Raw genomic sequence first — 19,549 nt, forward strand, 5'->3', positions numbered from 1 at the left:
AAGCCAACAGGAAAACAAGTAAATCACATGACCAGACAATTCACAGGAAAATTAATTCAGTGGGCTTGTAAATTTGAAAAGATGCGTAGCCTCTGTTAAAGTGAAAGAAATGCAAATTACGGCCAGGTGCCATGGCTCACACCTGTAATCCCAGCACTTTGGGAGGCTGAGGCGGGTGGACCATGAGGTCAGGAGTTCAAGACCAGCCTGGCCAAGATGGTGAAACCCCTGTCTCTACAAAAATACAAAAAAAAAAAAAGCTAGACATGCTGCCGGTAATCCTAGCTGCTTGGGAGGCTGAATCAGAGAACTGTTTGAACCTGGGAGGTGGAGGCTGCAGTGAGCCAAGATCGTACCACTGTACTCCAGCCTGGGTGACAGAGCAAGACTCCATCTCAAAAAAAAAAAAAAAGAAAAGAAAAGAAAAGAAAAGAAAGAAAGAAATGCAAATTAAAACAATGGGAAAACAACTTTTTCCCTATCAGGTTTGCAAAGTATTCACATTTGTTAAAACTCATTGTTGGTGAACTGATGGGAAAATCAGCACTTCCGTGATCCTGGCTAGGAATTTGAATTGACAACAATTTCAGAGAAGTTTTGTGATACCTATCCAATTTTTAAGTATATATATATCCTTTGACAGTTAATTCCACTGCTAGTAATTTACCAGAGTAATTAATTCAGAGACTTAAAGCCTCTAAATGTTCAAGGACATTAGCTGCCCTCACAAGCTAGGAATAATCTAAATGATCATCAGTAGTGTCCTGATTAAATCAATTGTAATAAATCCGTAACAAGTATGCATCTGTTTAAAAATGAGAGAAATTCATATATACAGATATGGAGAGACATACAAATTACATAATTGAGGACAGACATACAAATTACATTTTAATTATGTTTAGCTTAAAAAAAAAACAAGATGCTGATCAGTATGATAGGATCCTAATTGTGTGATTTTATATAATTCATATTTTTGATATGCTAGAATATACATAACATTTTTCTGGAGGGATTTATTCATGGACACTGTGAACAAGGCTTCCTCTGGGGTAGGACCACAGATTATAGGAGAAAGAAAATTGTATGCTTTTCATTTTATAGACTTTAGTCCTGTCTGAATTATTGACACTATTTCTTTTTATCATTTTTTTTTATTTTTAAAAGCCTAAAACAGTTTTCTCCCCACCATGTTATAAAAGATAATCTGCTGGCCTGTAATCCCAGCACTTTGGGAGGCTGAGGCAAGCGGATTACGAGATCAGGAGTTCGAGACCAGCCTGACCAACATGAGGAAACTCCATCTCTACTGAAAATACAAAAATTAGCTGGGAGTAGTGGTAGATGCCTGTAATCTCAACTGCTTGGGAGACTGAGGCAGGAGAATTGCTTCAACATGGTTGAGGTTGCATTGAGCTGAGATTGTGCCACTGCACTGCCCGGGTGACAGAGCAAGACTCCGTCTCAAAAAAATAAAAAAAAAAAAGATAATCTGCCTTCTGTTCTTCTCCAAGTTAGTATAACTACATACAGGAACTGTTTCCTAGCAGGGAGGAAAGAGAAGGACATACAGGTAGCTGACATGAGGGAATTAAAGGACAGAGGCTGAGGGGAGCTCTGCTGAAACCCCATGTTACATTTTGATCCACTGCCTGTTCTTGAACCCTTTATTTAAAGCCCAAGTTTCTTATCTGTGTCAAGACATTTTTCCGTATTTAAAATTTTATCATAAATGATCATTAATATAGAGTTGCCAGTCCTTCCTCTCCTTTAAACAAATATTCTTTTATTTACTAATTTAGAGATCTTCAGACAAGTTTGTCATTCTTTAGCTTTTCAATATTAGGCATTTTGTTCTCTTCCCAACTTTCCTTTTAATAAAAAAAAACTTGAGAATAAAGAACTCTCAAATGAATTGCAGGTTATTTTAAAATTGGGGATACCTAATAGCTTGTTGACATAAAAATTAATATTCACTTTTCATAGGTCAAGATTAATTTTTGAAAGCTTGGAACAAAAGGGATGCTTTTGATGGAGAATGCGGGGGAGAAAAAGCTTTCAACTCATCATCAGTCCATACATAGTTGGCAGCAGAGCAAGTCGTATTGTTCATATGAAAATCATTTATAATTTTCAATATTTCCTGTCATTACTGCCGTTCTGAGGTGTTTCACATAGGACTTTGTGACTTCCATGTGCTAGTGACCTATTTGGAAGACACAGAGTGTCAGAGCTGAAAGGACTCTGATGTTTATGGTTGTTCATCCATAGTTAATTCCTCCACTGGAAGAAAATGCCATCCCAGTTACAAATGCACAGTCTTGTAATGTAGATTATTTATTTAGCAAGTGCTTATATAGCACTTGGATATAAATGATATTGTGCCAGGTACTGTCTCGAGAGCTTTACAAATATTAACTCATTAGTCTCCTAATAACTTTTTGCTGTAGGTTGGCACTGCTATTGTAGGAGATTGGTCAGGGTGGTGGGAAAAATTATAGGAAGATGCAAACCTTCCTGGAAGGCCGGGAGATTTTGCAAATGCTTCAGGAAAGGGTTATGGTTGAAGGCGGCCTAATCCTCTTACCTTGAGCTAATGGCAAAGGTCAGATGACAAGGGAGTGCAAAGGAATTTATCTAGATAAGTTTACCTATTTCTCTGGAAACAAATCTTGGATCACCCGTGTGCAGAACTGCCCCCTACTTGGGGGATCCACAGTGTTAATTACCCAGAAATAGTGTTTGCTCTAGGCCTTTGTCATTAAATCTCTACTAAATAAATGTGAACGCCTCTGGCTTATTGGGGCTGCACTTTCTCGTCAGCTGTGCTAAGCCTTGTGGTCCCCTAGCCGCGCTCACAGGCAAAAGCACCTGTGTCTGCGTACTCCGTTCATCCGTCGCTCAGCCAGAGTCTGCAGGACAGACTCGGCATGGTATCATTCCCATTGTACAGATGAGGAAACTGAGCTATCAAGAGGTTGAGTAACTTGTAATTCACGCAGGAAGAGGTTACACTCTTCAACCATTACTCTATGTTATACTAACTCACAGACAGTAATTTCATTAATGCTTATGTTATTAATTTTAGTGATATTTTTATACCAGGCACTTGTTAAGGATCAGGCTTGAGTAAGTACAGTCCCTGCCCTCATGAAATCTGCATGGTAAGCACGTTTCTAGAATTTCTGCAAAGCTCATTCTTTTTTCTAAGAGTTTCCAAAGAAAAGAATGCCCCAGAAATTCCAGAAGTTTTGGGAAACCTTGTGGATCAGTATTCCCATTGCATACAGAACATGTAACACACTATACAAAAATAGTGAATTCACCATCGCTACTCAAATATTGCAATGGAGAAGTTTCTTTAGATGGCTACTAGACAGGGAAATAAAAATAACTAACTTTTTAGTGTCACATCATACTAGAGTGGAAGATACTGATGTGGACACAGATCAAGTGCCTAATACTTCAGGTCCATTTTGTCATCAAAAGTTGGCATGACTGAGATGCAATCCTTACCTTTGGTACTCTTCTGTGATTAACTGCTGGACAAATAGTTCATGCACCTTGCCTGGAGCTTCTTCCCCGATGGCCTTTCTGTCACCCCGATTTGGCCCACCTGCCCGCTTCTTAAAACCATCTCCTATCCTTCCTTTTGCTGCTTTTCTCGCACCACAGAGAAAAATTTATAATGCTTTTTAACTTACAGCAACTCTAAGAAAACTGGGTGCAGTGCAGTAAGACTGACCCATTACTAGTGACGACACTCCATCAGTCACTAACACGTAATGCTTTATCTCTTCCTCCGACACCTATTCATTCATTCCAGACCTAGGGCTGAGGATGTGTCAAGGATCCTTCATCTCTTCTCCCATTCGCTGCCTTTAACATCAACCACGTTCCGTTCAGAGCCTCTCTACCCCGTGACCCTGAAGGCAAGGGGGAGTGGGAGGCCAGGAAAGGCTACAGGGGACAAGGGAGGTGCAGAAGGTCCCAACAGCAGGTACACTGCCTATAGTGACTTCCAGGAAATTCAGTTCTAGGACCAACACCTGACGAAATTTATAAATCTCACTATCTCCCAGCCTCAGGGCAGAAAGTTTACTAAGGTCATTTATTCTTAAAGGGTAGGATGCTCAGAGAATTGCTCAAAATTAATTGAAAATCGGAATGATTTCAGATAGTGACGTTCAGTGACCTGTGTCAGGTAGTAAGAACAATACGTGACTTGAGCTGCCCCTTTTGTACCAGAGCGAGACCCCGGCAACATCCTGGTCTCTCCTTTTATTATGCAGTCGTCATAGTTGACCCCATTCAGGTTGTAATCATAGTATCCTTAGATGACTGCATTCTGAACCTCACTCTTATTATGCATTTCCATTACTTTTGTTAGTTTTGCTTAGAAACACAACTGCCTTCACCTGGTTGATTTTGCCCAATTTCATGGGGCATGAATACAGAAGACAGGGAAATTTGCCTCACGTACCGGTGAGGAAATACGGCCTGTTGATATTTTGAATTATGGACTTAACTAGGGCCTAGATTTTCTTCAGTTTGAGGGATTTCTGTCTTCATGAGTGAGAGTATTTACGACCAGCTCTGTGGCAGGTTTTTATATCTCTACACATAACAATAGACTTACTATCTTGAATTTGACTGTGGTGAGTATATGTCTTAGATGTTTCCTCCCTGTAAGAGAAAACTTAGTTCCAAGACACCAGCGACTTTCTCATCCCTAGCTCATTCACAATGATGTGCTGCTGCCAATCAGTCAAACCAGACGGGAGTCTGCGCAGCATTGCGCAAGCTCATATCCCAGTGATTGTCCGTAAAAACTCCCACATGGGGCCGGGTGCGGTGGCTTATGCCTGTAATCCCAACACTTTGGGAGGCCGAGGCGGGTAGATCAAGAGGTCAGAAGTTCAAGACCAGCCTGACCAAGATGGTGAAACCCCATTTCTGCTAAAAATGCAACAATTAGCAGGGCGTGGTGACAGGCACCTGTAATCCCAGCTACTCAGGAGGCTGAGGCAGGAGAATCACTTGAACCCGGGTGGCAGAGGTTGCATTGAGCTGAGATCGCACCAGCGTACTCCGGCCTGGGCAACAGAGTGAGACTCTGTTACAAAAACAAAAACAATTCCCACATAAGAATGGAGGCCACATTACCTAGACTGAGATGTTTCAACTGGAGTGTCAGCCAAACACTTGCTTTTCATTTCTTACTAGGACTTGTGTATGGCCTTCTTTAAAAAGCCAACAAAATTTAAAATATAACTGATCACTTACAGTAGTGCACTTTCAAAGTAGAGGCTTATTAAAACCAGCCTGCCAGCAAGAAAGGAGCATGGAATAGGAAACAGAAAGATTTAATTTCTTTTAGTTCTCAAAAGATAATCCTTTCTTTATGACAGTCCCTTAAACATTTCCTGTTCACAGGGTGACGGCCATATTCTCTCTTGAGATACATTTTCCTCACTCATGTCACATTTTATTCGCTTCATCCCGAGTTTCCACTGTCTTTGTTCTGCGGATCTGAGAGAACATCTCAGGTTTTGCAAGTAGACAATTCACCCGCCTGTTTTTCATAACTTACAGTAGGTGGCGCCATAGCTGCAGCGTTACAGACTCAAGTCACACAGGGATTTTTTTTTTTTTCAGATTATGATGTTTTGAGCCTGAGAATCTAATTAAACCAGCAGTATCCTGATAGAATTTGAACCTCCTCTATAAGAATGTAGGAGGGGAAAGTGAAAAAGGATATAAAGTCCAGGGTAAAAAGATGACTGTAGCTAGATAGCCAGGGAGACTGGCTTGTCATATCATAGGAGGGTGTTTATCTCAGATGGAGAGGGATCCCCTGAACCAGAGGCTGCAGGGAAGGTGTCAAGACCTATGCACTTTGGGGAAAATGACTTTCCAGGTGATTAAGATCAAAAGTACACTCCTAGGGAAATAAACTTGCTTAGGTTCTAAATTACCTCACTTAACTGTTGTCACTTATTTCACTCTTCCTTCCCAACAAATAATCTCTCTAATTCTCTCCAAATTTCTTCCCCCCTCCTTTTTTTTTTTTTTTTTTTGCCAAGATGAAGGTCTCATATTAGCATCTTCACCAGCAGCTGACCCTCAGTGTTCCCTAAAGCCAACAGAAACTGTGATCAACCTCAGAATGAATCTGTTTAGGAGAAAGATGAGGGAGGGAAGCCGCAGAAGATAACATCCCGGGAATCACAACTTCCTCTTCTCAACTTTTGTAGGACCAGGCACCTTCCTTCCTCACTACTCAAATTGTCTGAAAGAAGGGTATTTTTTTGTCTCACAGATTTAAACCTCTTTCCACCTCCAGCTCTCATTATCGGGTTTAGGCTGATTCTATGAATAGAAAGGTGGATAAAAGCGTGTTCAGCTGCAGCAGGGTAATTTGGTAGCTGAAAGCCTGACAGCTGTGTGCTAAGAGTTGTTCACCACATACCTCCTATTCCATCACCGCAGCCAACTATGTACAGTTGTCTAGGGTTGACCAGGTAGTACAGGATGAGGCTGAGAAAATCAGTATCAAAATCCCACAGGTGAACTGTACATTTTATTCTTTTTAAATCTGGTAATTTATTAAGCCTAAGTAAGCAAATGCACAAGACTCTCTTTTCAGCACGACTGTTAAGTCCACTATTGATCTCTGCCAGAATCCCTTCATCAAAATGCATAAAGCTGATGTAACATGATGGTGAGCAGTGAGGAAGGGTATCTCCAGGAAAGGCTGGTTAGATGGCTGACAAGAGATCTGCAAAGGAGGACACATTTTCTTTGGTAATTTAGCCTCATTCTGTGGTCCTGTCTTCAACATTACCTGTCTAGAAAATACAAGTGAATTATTCTTTTGGGGACAGACTCACATTAACCAGTATAACATAAGTCTGATGTATGAGTCAGAATACCAACATGCTACTCATTGAGTTAATGCAGCAAGTTGGCACATTCTCTTCCCAGACAAAAACCTATAATGAGAAGCCAAATTATAACCCAAGACCCAAACACTCCCAAGTGCAAGACCAAGAGTCTTGGTCAGCAGGAATCACCAAGTGGAATTGATGGATGATCAGTTCATCCATCAGTTGCTGGATAATCTTAGTCATTAGCACTGTCATACACAGTTCCCGGAACGAGCAGGATGGAGACCTAGGACATTCCAAGACTTGGACCAGGAACTGCACAGTCCACCACTGTTGGCTCACTGTGGGGATTGGAGTGGGGACCCAAGGGACCAGAACTTGACATGGAGGAGTACCAGTCCAGAGCCAGGTATACTATCCAAATTGAGGCCGAGAAATCCCTGGAGGGGGCGTCCGAGCACAAAGCTATTTGTGAAGTCAGGGAAACATGGGCAATGGGAAAGATCGTCTAAAGGCAAAAAAAGCTGCATTAACCACTCTTTATTGATTTCCTTAGTCATAATTAAATACATATGAAGACACAGATTTGGAGAAAAGCAATCCAGGCTGAGTGCAGTGGCTCACGCCTGCAATCCCAGCACTTTGGGAGGGTAAGGCAGGCAGATCACCTGAGGTCAGGAGTTTGAGACCAGCCTGGCCAACATAGTGAAACCCCATCTTTACTAAAAATACAAAATTAGCCGGGCGTGGTGGCGCATGCCTGTAATCCCAGCTATGTAGGAGGCTGAGACAGGAGAATCACTTGAACCCAGGAGGTAGAGCCTGCAGTTAGCCAAGAATGCACCATTGCACTCCAGCCTGGGAGACAGAGCAAGAATCCATCTCAAACAAACAAACAAAAAAGCAATCAAATTCTTAATAAAAATAAGAAATGTGTGGTAAAACAAATTCAAACAGTATGCCTGAGTATATGGTGAAAGCAGTTTCCTCTTCTCACAGATTCACTATTATCAGTTTCAAGCACTAAGTTTTGAGAAACTACAGCAGTGGCCCCAGAATTTTTTTTTTTAAAGTGATGGTTTGTAAGATTTTACCTCCAGAGATTGATTCAGTAGGTAGTTCCAGGAATCCAGAATGTTGCCAGCCCCAAGAGACTCTGATATGAGGTTAGGCTTAGACACCATCAGCCTAATCCGGCTCTAAGGATCTCCTGGCCCCTTTGCAAAAGAGGCCCCTAACCTGGGCTCCAGACCAGACCTTGAGTGGGCACTGGCTGAGCTGGCCTTATAATGTTCTTTATTGTATGCCAGGCTGAGTCTACGACCATACGACCCTGAACTTGTCCAATCTCCTCTTTATATGCCAGGCTGATAAAACTTTTCCAAATGACACACTATTTCTTTTCCCTAAATTCCAGCCATCTAACCTAGGGGACTTTCTCCTCTGCATCTATCAGACCCATCAGCTGTTGAACTCATGGTTGAAGTATGAGGATTTCGGTACCACCTTGTGGACTGATCTTTGCCTATACATTGTGGGTTTTTTTTTTTTTTTTTTTTTTTTTTGACAGAGTCTTGCTCTGTTGCCAGGCTGGAGTGCAGTGGCGTGATCTTGGCTCACTGCAACCTCCATCTCCCAGGTCCAAGCGATTCATCTGCCTCAGCCTCCGAGTAGCCAGGACTACAGGCATGCACCACCACGTCCAGCTAATTTTTGTATTTTTAGTAAAGATAGGGTTTCACCATTTTGGCCAGGATGGTCTTGATCTCTTGATCTCATGATCCGACTACCTCCACCTCCCAAAGTGCTGGGATTACAGATGTGAGCCACTGTGCCCGGCCCACATTGTGCTTTTTGAAGTGTCCTGAGAATGTGAGATCTGTGGGTTGAGGCAGTGAAGGCTCCATGAGAACAGCTGGTCTCACTCCTCATTCATCCCACAAATGATTTGAGGACCTATCACGTGCTGGACATTATTTTAGGCATTGGCAACAGAGTAATAACCAAAGTATTTCTTGCTGGAATGCAGTCAGTCCTAGTGGAATGAGACAGAAAACACAAAATAAGCAAGCTGGATATCCAAGTGTGGAATTCAAGGAAAAGATCCAGGCTGGAAATAGAAATGAGTGTGATTGGCACAGAAATGACACTTAAAGCCAGGAAACTGGGCAAGTTCCCCCAAGGGAGTGTCCTAGAAAGAAAAAGGTCAAAGAACCCAGTGCTAGGGCATTTGCTCATGAAGCTACAAGGAGATGAGGAAGACTTGGCCAGGGAGACTGAGAAGCAATGGTTAGAAACGAAGAGCAGCAGAGGACTGTGGTGTTTCTGTGTTAAGGCCTCTGTTCCCTTCATTATGGTCAGCAGCAACTAACTAGGTTTGGAATTGATGGGTGACGCATCCGTTGAGTAACGTAGGGTGTCTGGAACAATCTAAGAACATCTCACAGGAAGGATTGTTAACTTAGGCCCTACAGGATGACTAGGAACGGGATAAGAATGGAAAAGGACATTGCAAGAGAAGGAGAATGTAGGCGCAAAGATCTGGAATCCGGAATAGTTCATTTGGAGGAGGTATGAGGAGAGCGGAGAGAGCAGAGAGGGAGGTTCTTGGGAAAGGTGACTGTGGCTAAATTCAAGGGCCTGAAAAGGGAGTTTGGACTTAGCTTAAATGATAAAAATATTGGAGGCTCCAAGCCAGTGATTCTCAATCCAGCATGACTTTACTTCTCACTTCCCGCTCCGCCACCCCCAGGACACTTGGTATCTGGAGATATCTTTTATTGTCATTATGAGGTAGGTGCTGTTGGTATCTAGTGGGTAGAGATCCAGGGATCTTTTAAAAGTATCATACAGTGCACAGAATAGCCCCTGCCCAAAGAATTATCCAGCCAAAAATGTCACTGGTGCTGAGGCTGAGGACACCACCCCAAAATGCACTTTAGTGAACCCCTGCTTTGCCAGCACTGGGCACAGGCAGCATACCTGTTGGTTGCTTTGATGTTTTAGGGTTTAAACAATAAGATGCTATTTCCTCCTTGGGTCTCGTCTCTTTTTTATTCTAGATATTAAAGTAGAAAAGAATTTCAGCATCATATTTCATATATACTAGGTGAAGGGAGGGTGTTAGTATGTTTTCTTGTAGCTTAATTTCTAAGATTCCGTCTTACTATATATAGGGCTTTTACCTCACCTTTCCAATGTCTGTTTTGTCCAAAATAATTGAGTACAATATAGTTGTATGCCCCTTAATGTGTTCATAATACGACCACCTCCTTATCCCAGATGGTTCGGAGCCAAGATACCAGTGAAGTATTTTCAGTTTTCTCCAGAGAGAGAAAGTGCTAAGCGTAGTAGGCAGTATACACTTTTGTTTAAAAGACAGCAGCATGCAAAAGCCAAGTGTTTGCTTCACAGATACAAATATTCAAACAAAAAGAGGCAATTTAGAATGCAACGATTCTCATTTCCAGAGTGAGGATTAGGAACTAGAGAGAGAACTCAGGTTTGTTGAGTATAAAAATGGGTAACGTCAGCCGGGCACAGTGGCTCACACCTGTAATCGCGGCATTTTGGGAGGCCGAGGTGGGCGGATCACCTGAGGTCAGGAGTTTGAAACCAGCCTGACCAACATGGTGAAATCCTGTCGCTACTAAAAACACAAAAATTAGCCGGACGTCGTGGCAGGCACCTGTAATCCCAGTTACTAAGGAGGCTGAGGCAGGAGAATCACTTAAACCCGGGAGGCGGAGGTTGCAGTGAGCCGAGATCGCTCCATTGCACTCCAGCCTGGGCAACAAGAGCAAGACTCCGTCTCAGAAAAAAAAAAGTGGGTAATGTCCCTCCAGGAAGTGATAGCATGTCTCTTTTCCAGTGCTATATGTTCCACATGTATGTTGGAGTTCGCGCTGGAGGAGGGATCGGGGACGAAATTGAAGACCCAGCAGGAGACGAATATGAGATCTATCGGATCATCTTTGACATCACTTTCTTCTTCTTTGTTATTGTCATTCTCTTGGCCATAATACAAGGCAAGTATCATCCTCACTGAAGCTGAGGAACGTCTAGAATTTGAGCCACATATCACTGAAGTTAATAATCAAGGTAGGGTAATAATGTCAAGCAGTTTTCTGGCAAAGCCAAATCAGACTTTTCCTTTGAGTATTTCTTCATCACGCAATTGACAGGGGGAAATAAAAGCAGCATGGAACCCTGGTATGACGGGAAGATACAATTTTATTTTGTCCTTTTCAAATAACGTAATGGAAAGGGCACTTTCCTTGGCTTGATTCCCACCCCTAGGTTTCAGACTCATGAACCCAAGCTTTACTTGGGTGGGTGAGCCATTTAACCCTTTAAACTTCTAAGCAAGTTGGGCATAGTGGCTCATACCAGTAATCCCAGCACTTTGGGATGCTGAGGCGGGTGGATCACTTGAGGTCAGGAGATCGAGACCAGCCTGACCAACATGGTGAAACCCTGTCTCTACTAAAAATACAAAATTAGTCGAGTGTGGTGTTGCACACCTATAATCCCAGCTAACTGGGAGGCTGAGGCAGGAGAATCACTTGAACCCGGGAGGCAGAGGTTGAACTGAGCCGAGATCGCACCACTGCACTCCAGCCTGGGCAACAAGAGGGAAACTCCATCTCAAAAATAACAACAACAACAAAAAAAACTTCCAAGTCCTCTGGTTGTTGAGGTTTTAAAAAAATGACATACAGGCCGGGCGTGGTGGCTGACATCTGTAATCCCAACACTTTGGGAAACCGAGGCAGGTGGATCACTTGAGGTCAGGAGTTCAAGACCAGCCTGGCCAACATGGCAAGAACCTCATCTCTACTGAAAATACAAAAATTAGCTGGGTGTGGTGGTGCACGCCTGTAATCCCAGCTACCCAGGAGGCTGAGGCAGGAGAATGAGTTGAACCCAGGAGGAGGAAGTTGCAGTGAGCTGAGATTGCACCATTGAACTTCAGCCTGGGTAACAAGAACAAGACCCTGTCTCAAAAAAAGAAAACGGAAAAGACATACCATTCAAGTACCCAGTGTAATACCTGATGCATAGGCAGTGCTTTATAAATAATCATAAAGCTACTAATGGTATCATTGATGAGTACCTATTATCTGCTGGGCACATGTATTGACTAATTTTACATTTCATCAGCATTATGAGAATGGTGCTTTTATCTTATGTGTGAAGTCACTGAGCCACAGTAAGTCTAAGGAACTTGGCCAAAGTGCACAGCTGGACAGGGCTGGGTCTGGAATCCATCCGTACCCAGGCAGTCTGGTCCAGCCCTGGAAACCACGGTGCTGTATTGACCCACTAGTTCTTCCTTTTACTTCCCGGCGACTTGGAGTGTGGCGTTCTCCTCTTTCAGAAAAATCATGTTATCTTTTCTGCTTAACATATTTATCCTGGCTTGAATTAGGTCTATAAATGTGACAATCTCTTTTAAGTTCCACAGACATCAATGACACTATTTTTTAGTTACATGCTGTGGACAAGTTTAAGGGACTCATCTTTCATTGTGCCCTTATTGAGTGTAAAAATAACATGTTTTATAAGAGGGCAAAGTTATAAAATAACTTGGAAGAAAGTGTGAAGCCAGTGGGTCACAGGAGGGAAAAAGAGCTGAAACAAAACAACCCAATGCAGTGTTTCTGATTACCACAATCAGTGAAATTACAGTAAGCTTACTTGTAAGGGACTTGTGAAACATGTGATTTGAGGCTCAGCACCATGGCTCATGCCTGTAATCCTACCACTTTGGGAAGCTGTGGCGAGAGGATTGCTTGAGCTCAGGAGTTCGAGACCAGCCTGGACAACATGACAAAACCCTGTCTTTACAAACAGGGAAGTTAGCAGGGTGTGGTGGGGTGCACCTGTAGTCCCAGTTACTTGGGAAGCTGAAACAGGAGGATCGCTTGAGCCCAGGAGGTTGAGGCTGCAGTGAGCTGTGATCACACCACTGAACTCCAGCCTGGGCGACAGAGCAAAACTATCTCCAAAAAAAAATTGTCTTGAGGCACATTTCTTAGTTTAAGTGGTAATGTTTTATTTCCACATTAGTACTTGAAAAATCTTATTAGAGTTTTCTGTACTTATAAATCTCAGCTGCTCTTTTTCAGCATGAAGTAGGTAACAACTTCTGTATATGCCAAGTTAACAAAAGGTTTTTCCTGCTGTCACTTCATTTTAAAACACTCTTTCAGGGAGCATATGCCCCCAAAGCGAGAACACCAGCTCCCTCTTCCTAGGGGTGTCGGAGATGTAATCGGGTTTACCACGTTCTGAGCATTTTCCAAGAGAGTTGTACATTTCCCCTTTCCCCGAGGAGGATTAGCCAAGGAACTGTGAATTATTGTTCGTTGCTTGATAAAGATTAAATTGTGTTTTTATTTAACTCCAGGTCTTATTATCGATGCTTTTGGAGAACTAAGAGACCAACAGGAACAAGTCAAAGAAGATATGGAGGTAAGCTTCTACAGGCATGACTCAGCTTTTTTGCTGTCCTGGGCACTTATTTTCCTCACTGCCTTTATCAAGAGAATCATGAATGTGGGAAGAGGAGGGGAAAGGGCACAACTTGTGGCTTCACTGGTCTGTTTTCCATTCAAGCAATACATAGAATTGAATAGCGGGGAGACTGAAACTCGCGGACCCCACGTGCATGTAAACAGCAATAGGGGCAGCATCCTGTCCCTCCAGAAGTGGGGAGACTATTCATTCAACACCAAGGATTCAATGACAAGTAGATAGATGATTACAGAGCAGTGTGGTGAGTCCTTTATGGGAGTAAAGTCCTGGGTGCTGGGGTCTGTGGGCTGGTATCTGATTCACTCCTAGATGGTCAGGGAACTTCCTAGAAGAAGGAATGTCTGTGCTGAGGCCTGAAGACTCTGCAAGTCTGTGGACTTTGATAGGGAGAGAGGAGGACAGTTTAGGCAACCTCCCTATCCCCTATTTCTATACCATACGCATCTCCAGGGATACCACTCACAATGGGGTCTATGAGAACGTCATCACCTGAAATTATATCCCAAGACTGACTTTAGAGATTTTGATGCACAGGTTTTTTTCTTAGCAGCCTCAGTGCTACCAGATGCAGATTAAATTCTGATGATATGGCTGGAGAGGAAGACCAGTGAATGAAGCACCTAATCACTCATTTGAGAAATTTACAGTTTAATATACGGGCTGTGGGAAACAAGAACAGGGCTTTCAGCAGGGCAGCCAGATGATCAGATTTGCATTTTAGAAAGATAACTATGGTTTAACATGTGAGGCATGAACTAGAAACTGGCAAGAACAGGGGCAGGGAAGTGGGCCGTCAGCATTTTCCAGGTGGGAGATTATGAATCTTTTGCTAAAGAAGTGTCACTTGGGAGTTGGCCAAGTACTGCCTGAATCCATCTAGTTCCTGCATCCTCCGTGAGGAACCGTGATTGGCCAGATGCAGAGGATACAGAGGCTAGAGCAAGCAAGGGGATATCCAGGTTTCAGGCATGAGCCACCAGAGGGATGTGGCATAGTTAGCGGACACAGGTAACCCAGAGGAAGAACAGGTTCATTGGTAAAGCTGGTGGGTGTGGTTTGAGCCAGTTCAATTTAAGAGACATCACTGTAGTGATATGAAGACCTGACTGATTGTTCTCCCAAATTCCTCAATGTGGCCTATCAGCTGTCAGCAGCTGTGCATCAGTAAGGCAGGAAGAACTGCATACACTATTATAATCAATCACCTCGACTGTAGTCCCTAAAATACAGGGCCTCAAACATGCTTCAGATAGCATTAAACGGCTTACACCTGGCAGGGAAAGATGAGCACTCGTCACATGAGACAATAATTATTGAATACATTTGAACTGACACATGTGCAATTCTATTAATAAAATGGAGGGTCTGCTTCTCCTTGGGTTTTGTGGACCAGGCCTGCCTGCACGTGGCAGATTTAAGCAGGTGCCTCTCTATAGGCTGCATGAGGAGAGGCATGGTCCAGAGAAGGTGGAAGCAAAAGGACCAGGCACCCGCTTCCTAGAGAGGAAAGTTGTTCTCTATACACATCCGGTGGTTAATTCTGTACCTAGCGCAGTACCTGGTGGACCCTCGCTAAATTGTAGATGGGATGCCTCATAGCTTGGTATTTGATTTGGCCTTTTCTAAAGGAACGTAGTCTGTACCTTTCCTGCTTGGTCGTCAGATTTTGTTTGGGTGGGTACTAAGTTCACAGTTTGAGTTAAGGACACAGTTAATCCTGCTAGGATAACTTCAGTCAAACCATGAATAGAGTTGATCACTAAGCTTGGACATTTTCACCTAGGCTAGAAAAAATAAGGAAGAGACGTTGCTTTTCAGCCATCATCATCGTCTTGTTCCCTGTCTGCGTCTGCTACTTCTTGCTGCTGGTACCTGTGTCATTTGAGCCAACACCAAGATAGAGTTACAGCGACAGTTCCATTTATATTCGTGGGTTTGGCACAACCTCCCCGAGAGACGGTCTTTGACGTGTATTGAGTCAACCAAATAGCTGTCCCTACATGGCCAGTTGTGTTTTCCTTTTGTTTTGCTTTCTGAACTCTGACGTGAATATTTTTTTGGTTTTCTAGACCAAGTGCTTCATCTGTGGAATAGGCAACGATTACTTCGACACAGTGCCACATGGCTTTGAAACCCACACTTTACAGGAGCACAACTTGGCTAATTACTTGTGAGTGTGCCTGTTTCAGAATGTTTCACCCCTCCCTCTAGCCACCACCAGTCCCCACCCATCTAAGAACAGAGAGGAGTTTTTCCGTTTCTTTTTTAAGAAACAATTGCTGAAGATACTTCAAGAAAAAGACCAACAGCTAATGGCTGTCTTTCCCGCTGGAGTAGGTTGACTACAGAGGTTAAATTCCAGCTCTTCATGTGAATGATACTTTCTAGAACTTGAAATGAAGAGGTGGACAGGGAGGAAGGAGCAGAGTCACTCTGGGAATCTTGGTCATGTTTCTCATTTCAGATAGGAATTCTCAGGCTGCTTCCTAGGGAGGTGCGAGTCTTCATTTTTCTTCTTACAGATCTTACAGAGGACTTACAGATCTCATCAGGCACTGATGGATAGCAACTTAAAAGCTGCATTTAAAAAAATATTAATACATAGAAATCTTCCCATTACTCGAGATTAGCCCAAACTATTGTTTGGTAAAATGCTATTCTTACTGATTTTCTGACCCAATTTCAGTATCAAACAGAAGAAACGCTGAGTAGCATTATAAGGAAAAAAAAATTGGTTTAACTATACTCAGTGGAACTTTATCAGTAAATTAAAACTTCTCCTTAAGCTAGTTTTCAGTTCTAATTCATCAGTGTTGATTTGATTCTGACCAGTGTATATATTCCTAACTTGAAGGCTCCAGGGTAAAATAGAATCAGATCAGAAAAGTCAGGTCAACAACAGCCTTCCCTCTTTCTGGTACACTGTAATTTTTTCAAAAATTTGCATGTGGTGTTTTCTCTGCGCTGGCCATAATTGAATACAACATAACAATGTATCTAAATATGCCCATTTACCCTAATATTTCCATACAGTTCATTTCTGATCAGTTTCTCTGTATCTGTAGGTTTTTTCTGATGTATCTTATAAACAAAGATGAAACAGAACACACAGGACAGGTAGGTAAATTATGAATACATGTCATCTTCTGAAAGAAATGAGAAGCCCTAAATGTCAGAACAAAATGTGTGCATTAAACAGCAAGAGATGGAATTGCTTTCAGATATTAGTTATCTTGATATGAAGTTCCTGTTATGTTGGATGAGTATGGAAAAATATTGCCTTTGTTAAAGTAGAATTCTATACTAATTTTACTTAAGACAATAAGCTTTTATTAACTGAAAATGCTGGATTTGAGTTTTGAATTCCATTATTTAAAAAATGGAGTGTTCTTAGGCTGGGCACAGTGGCTCACGCCTGTGATCCCAGCACTTTGGGAGGCTGAGCTGGGCGGATCACGAGGTCAGGAGATTGAGACCATCCTGGCTAACACGGTGAAACCCCATCTCTACTAAAAATACAGAAAGTTAGCCAGGTGTGGTGGCGCATGCCTGTAGTCACAGCTACTTGGGAGGCTGAGGCAGGAGAATCACTCGAACTTGGGAGGCGGAGGTTGCAGTGAGCCGAGATCACTCCAGCCTGGGTGACAGAGTGAGACTCTCTCAAAAAAAAAAAAAAAAGAAGTATTCTTAATTATTATATAATGTCTTTGATTGTTTAATCAGGTAGCAGATGATTTCCAAAGAATTTCAAACCAAAGTATTATGTACAATACATATTAAATGTATAAGGTATTTAAAGCTACTTGAAATTTCTTTACCAATGTGCAAAGATTGTTAGTTTGAATTTAAAGGCTACAATATTTTACAAGAGCCCTCAAAAGCACGCGCGTGCGCGTGCGCGCGCACACACACACACACACACACACACATATACGTATATATTTTTTTGAGACAAAGTCTTACTGTTTTGCCCAGGCTGGAGTTAAGTGGCATGATCAGGGCTTACTACAGCCTTGACTTCCCAGGCTCAAGAAATCCTCCTGTTTCAGCCCCACAAGTACCTGGGACTACAGGTGTGCACCACCACACCTGGCTTTTTTCTTTTAATACAGACAAGGTCTCGTTATGTTGCCCAGGCTGGTCTCAAATGCCTGAGCTCAAGCGATCCTCCCATCTCAGCCTCCCAAAGTGCTGTGATTACAGGCCTGAGCCAGTGTGCCCAGCCAACATATTTTTAATCATTATTATATTATGATCAAGATGATGATTATTACTAGAAATTAATAAGGTCTGGAATAGTTAGTTACCATCTAAATGAATGTGGGCTTTTCCATTACATGTGATATAGGTAACAGAAATGAGGAATTTCTACCTTATGTTTTGTTAGCGCATGCTTTGGGGAAGATGTGAATACATTTCCTTTACTTTTACAGGAGTCTTATGTCTGGAAGATGTATCAAGAAAGGTGTTGGGAATTCTTCCCAGCAGGGGATTGTTTCCGGAAACAGTATGAAGACCAGCTAAATTAGACTCAGACCCTAATCACCTCTACAAACCAAAACCCCACCCCTCTCTCTCCCTCTCTCAATTTCTCTGCTCTCTTGGAAACATTTGGCTGATTTTGTGAATTGCCAGCGTTGTGTGTTTCCTGGGAGCATCAAAGCTGTTTCAAACGGACAACCTGTTCCCCCCCACACACCTTCTGTATTTTCTTTGAGACTAAAGACTGAAGAACAATCTAAATTCATACTCAGACAAAAAAGGAACTCTGGAAAGAAAACCATTCTGGACACTGTCATAACACACATAGACAGATTTTCTTCTGAGACTCCTGGAGTCTCTTCGAGCTACGGGACCTTCACAGAGACGCGTGGCAGCCACACTCACCCGGCCTCTTTATTTCGCCATCCTGGAAGGAAACTGTCTAATGGTCACAGAGCACTGTAGCACTTAACAGATTGCCGTGGACACCAGTTGCGAAGGGAAATAGTGCCTTACTATATGTGGGTTGAGCTATGCAGAAGATACGTGCATGACAAAGCATCTTTATTTTCTTTATGTCGACCTTTCTTTTCTTAGATTGATTTTATGAGGTTTTTTTCCTTTATTCTTTTCTTTGGTGGGGGAGGGTAAGAAAAGCAGTTTGCACCTTAAAACAAAAAACAGCAAACAAAAAACACGGGTGGTGTGTCTCAGGATGAAAGGAGGCTCTTCTCATTCAGCTAAATTCACATTTGCCCTACCATATGCTCCGCTATTATTTTGGTAATGCTCCGATGCAACACTGCAACTTTATGAAATCTTTGTATGAAAACAAAAGACTGCAAAAAATACACATTCAAAAGAAACCATTCATTGCATGTTTATTATGCAAGTTTAAATGAACACAGAAAACCTTCAGAAACAAGTTGATCAATGTGAGAGAAACTTCATAATTATATTCATAGTAATAAAGTGTCGTGGGCTTAATTGTATATCTGGAGCCAGTGTCATCCACCAACAGTGTGATAACGTTATGAACTTGACAGTAGTTTTGGGTTTTTCTCTTTCAGCCACCTGTGATCAGTTTTGTTGATTAAGGACTTTCTTGTCAGGCCATTTTTTAATATCAAAGCTGAAGCAATAGCCAGTCAGGGATTTCATCAGTTGCATCACAAAATACGGATGATCATATGCATCACTCCATTTTTTCCATTTTGAGTCCTTTTAAATGTAATGCTAATCTTTACAATTAAAAAGTCAGATTCAGAATGGAAACAAGGTCATTTTGCAAACATTGGAGCTCTTTTATTACAAGTCTGCTTGTTAATTTTAGAATTGTAAAACCGCTCTGATTAAACTATTTAACTAACTTTCTCATCCTCTTCTTTCTCTGTTTAACTTATAACTGGGACTCAGAAAACTTTGAGCTTGTAAGTTGAGGTAGATGATAGAGCACAATCCCAAACACTACACTGAAACCCTGAACGCTGTCAGATTTCCTGGTAGCTCTAAGTCTGTTGTATATATGATGATTGGACCTCAGAGTCACCAGGCACCTGGCCCACCCCCTTTCCCTGTTATATGGGTCAGCCAGACCCCTTGAAAACCTCCAAAGACAAAAAAAAAAAAAAAATCAC

The 19,549-nt window shown here is 42.2% G+C and overlaps 1 protein-coding gene across 6 annotated transcripts in view; it reads left to right on the forward strand.

The window, feature by feature from the left end:
* The window catches only part of RYR2 (ryanodine receptor 2), a 784,705-nt gene extending 765,423 nt beyond the window's left edge, over nucleotides 1-19,282 (forward strand). For all 6 annotated transcript variants that reach the window (XM_064383634.1, XM_064383629.1, XM_064383631.1 and 3 more), the window contains 5 exons: nucleotides 10,762-10,918; nucleotides 13,303-13,367; nucleotides 15,500-15,600; nucleotides 16,496-16,547; nucleotides 17,864-19,282. In XM_064383634.1, the coding sequence (XP_064239704.1) occupies nucleotides 10,762-10,918; nucleotides 13,303-13,367; nucleotides 15,500-15,600; nucleotides 16,496-16,547; nucleotides 17,864-17,959 (471 nt within the window). In that variant the 3' untranslated portion in view covers nucleotides 17,960-19,282. The remainder of the gene's footprint in view (nucleotides 1-10,761; nucleotides 10,919-13,302; nucleotides 13,368-15,499; nucleotides 15,601-16,495; nucleotides 16,548-17,863) is intronic.
* Nucleotides 19,283-19,549: the final 267 nt, after the last annotated feature.

Source organism: Aotus nancymaae, unplaced genomic scaffold, assembly GCF_030222135.1.
Source record: "Aotus nancymaae isolate 86718 unplaced genomic scaffold, 86718_ANA_hifiasm-v0.15.2.pri h1tg000032l_0, whole genome shotgun sequence".
Classification (NCBI taxonomy): Eukaryota; Metazoa; Chordata; class Mammalia; order Primates; family Aotidae; genus Aotus; species Aotus nancymaae.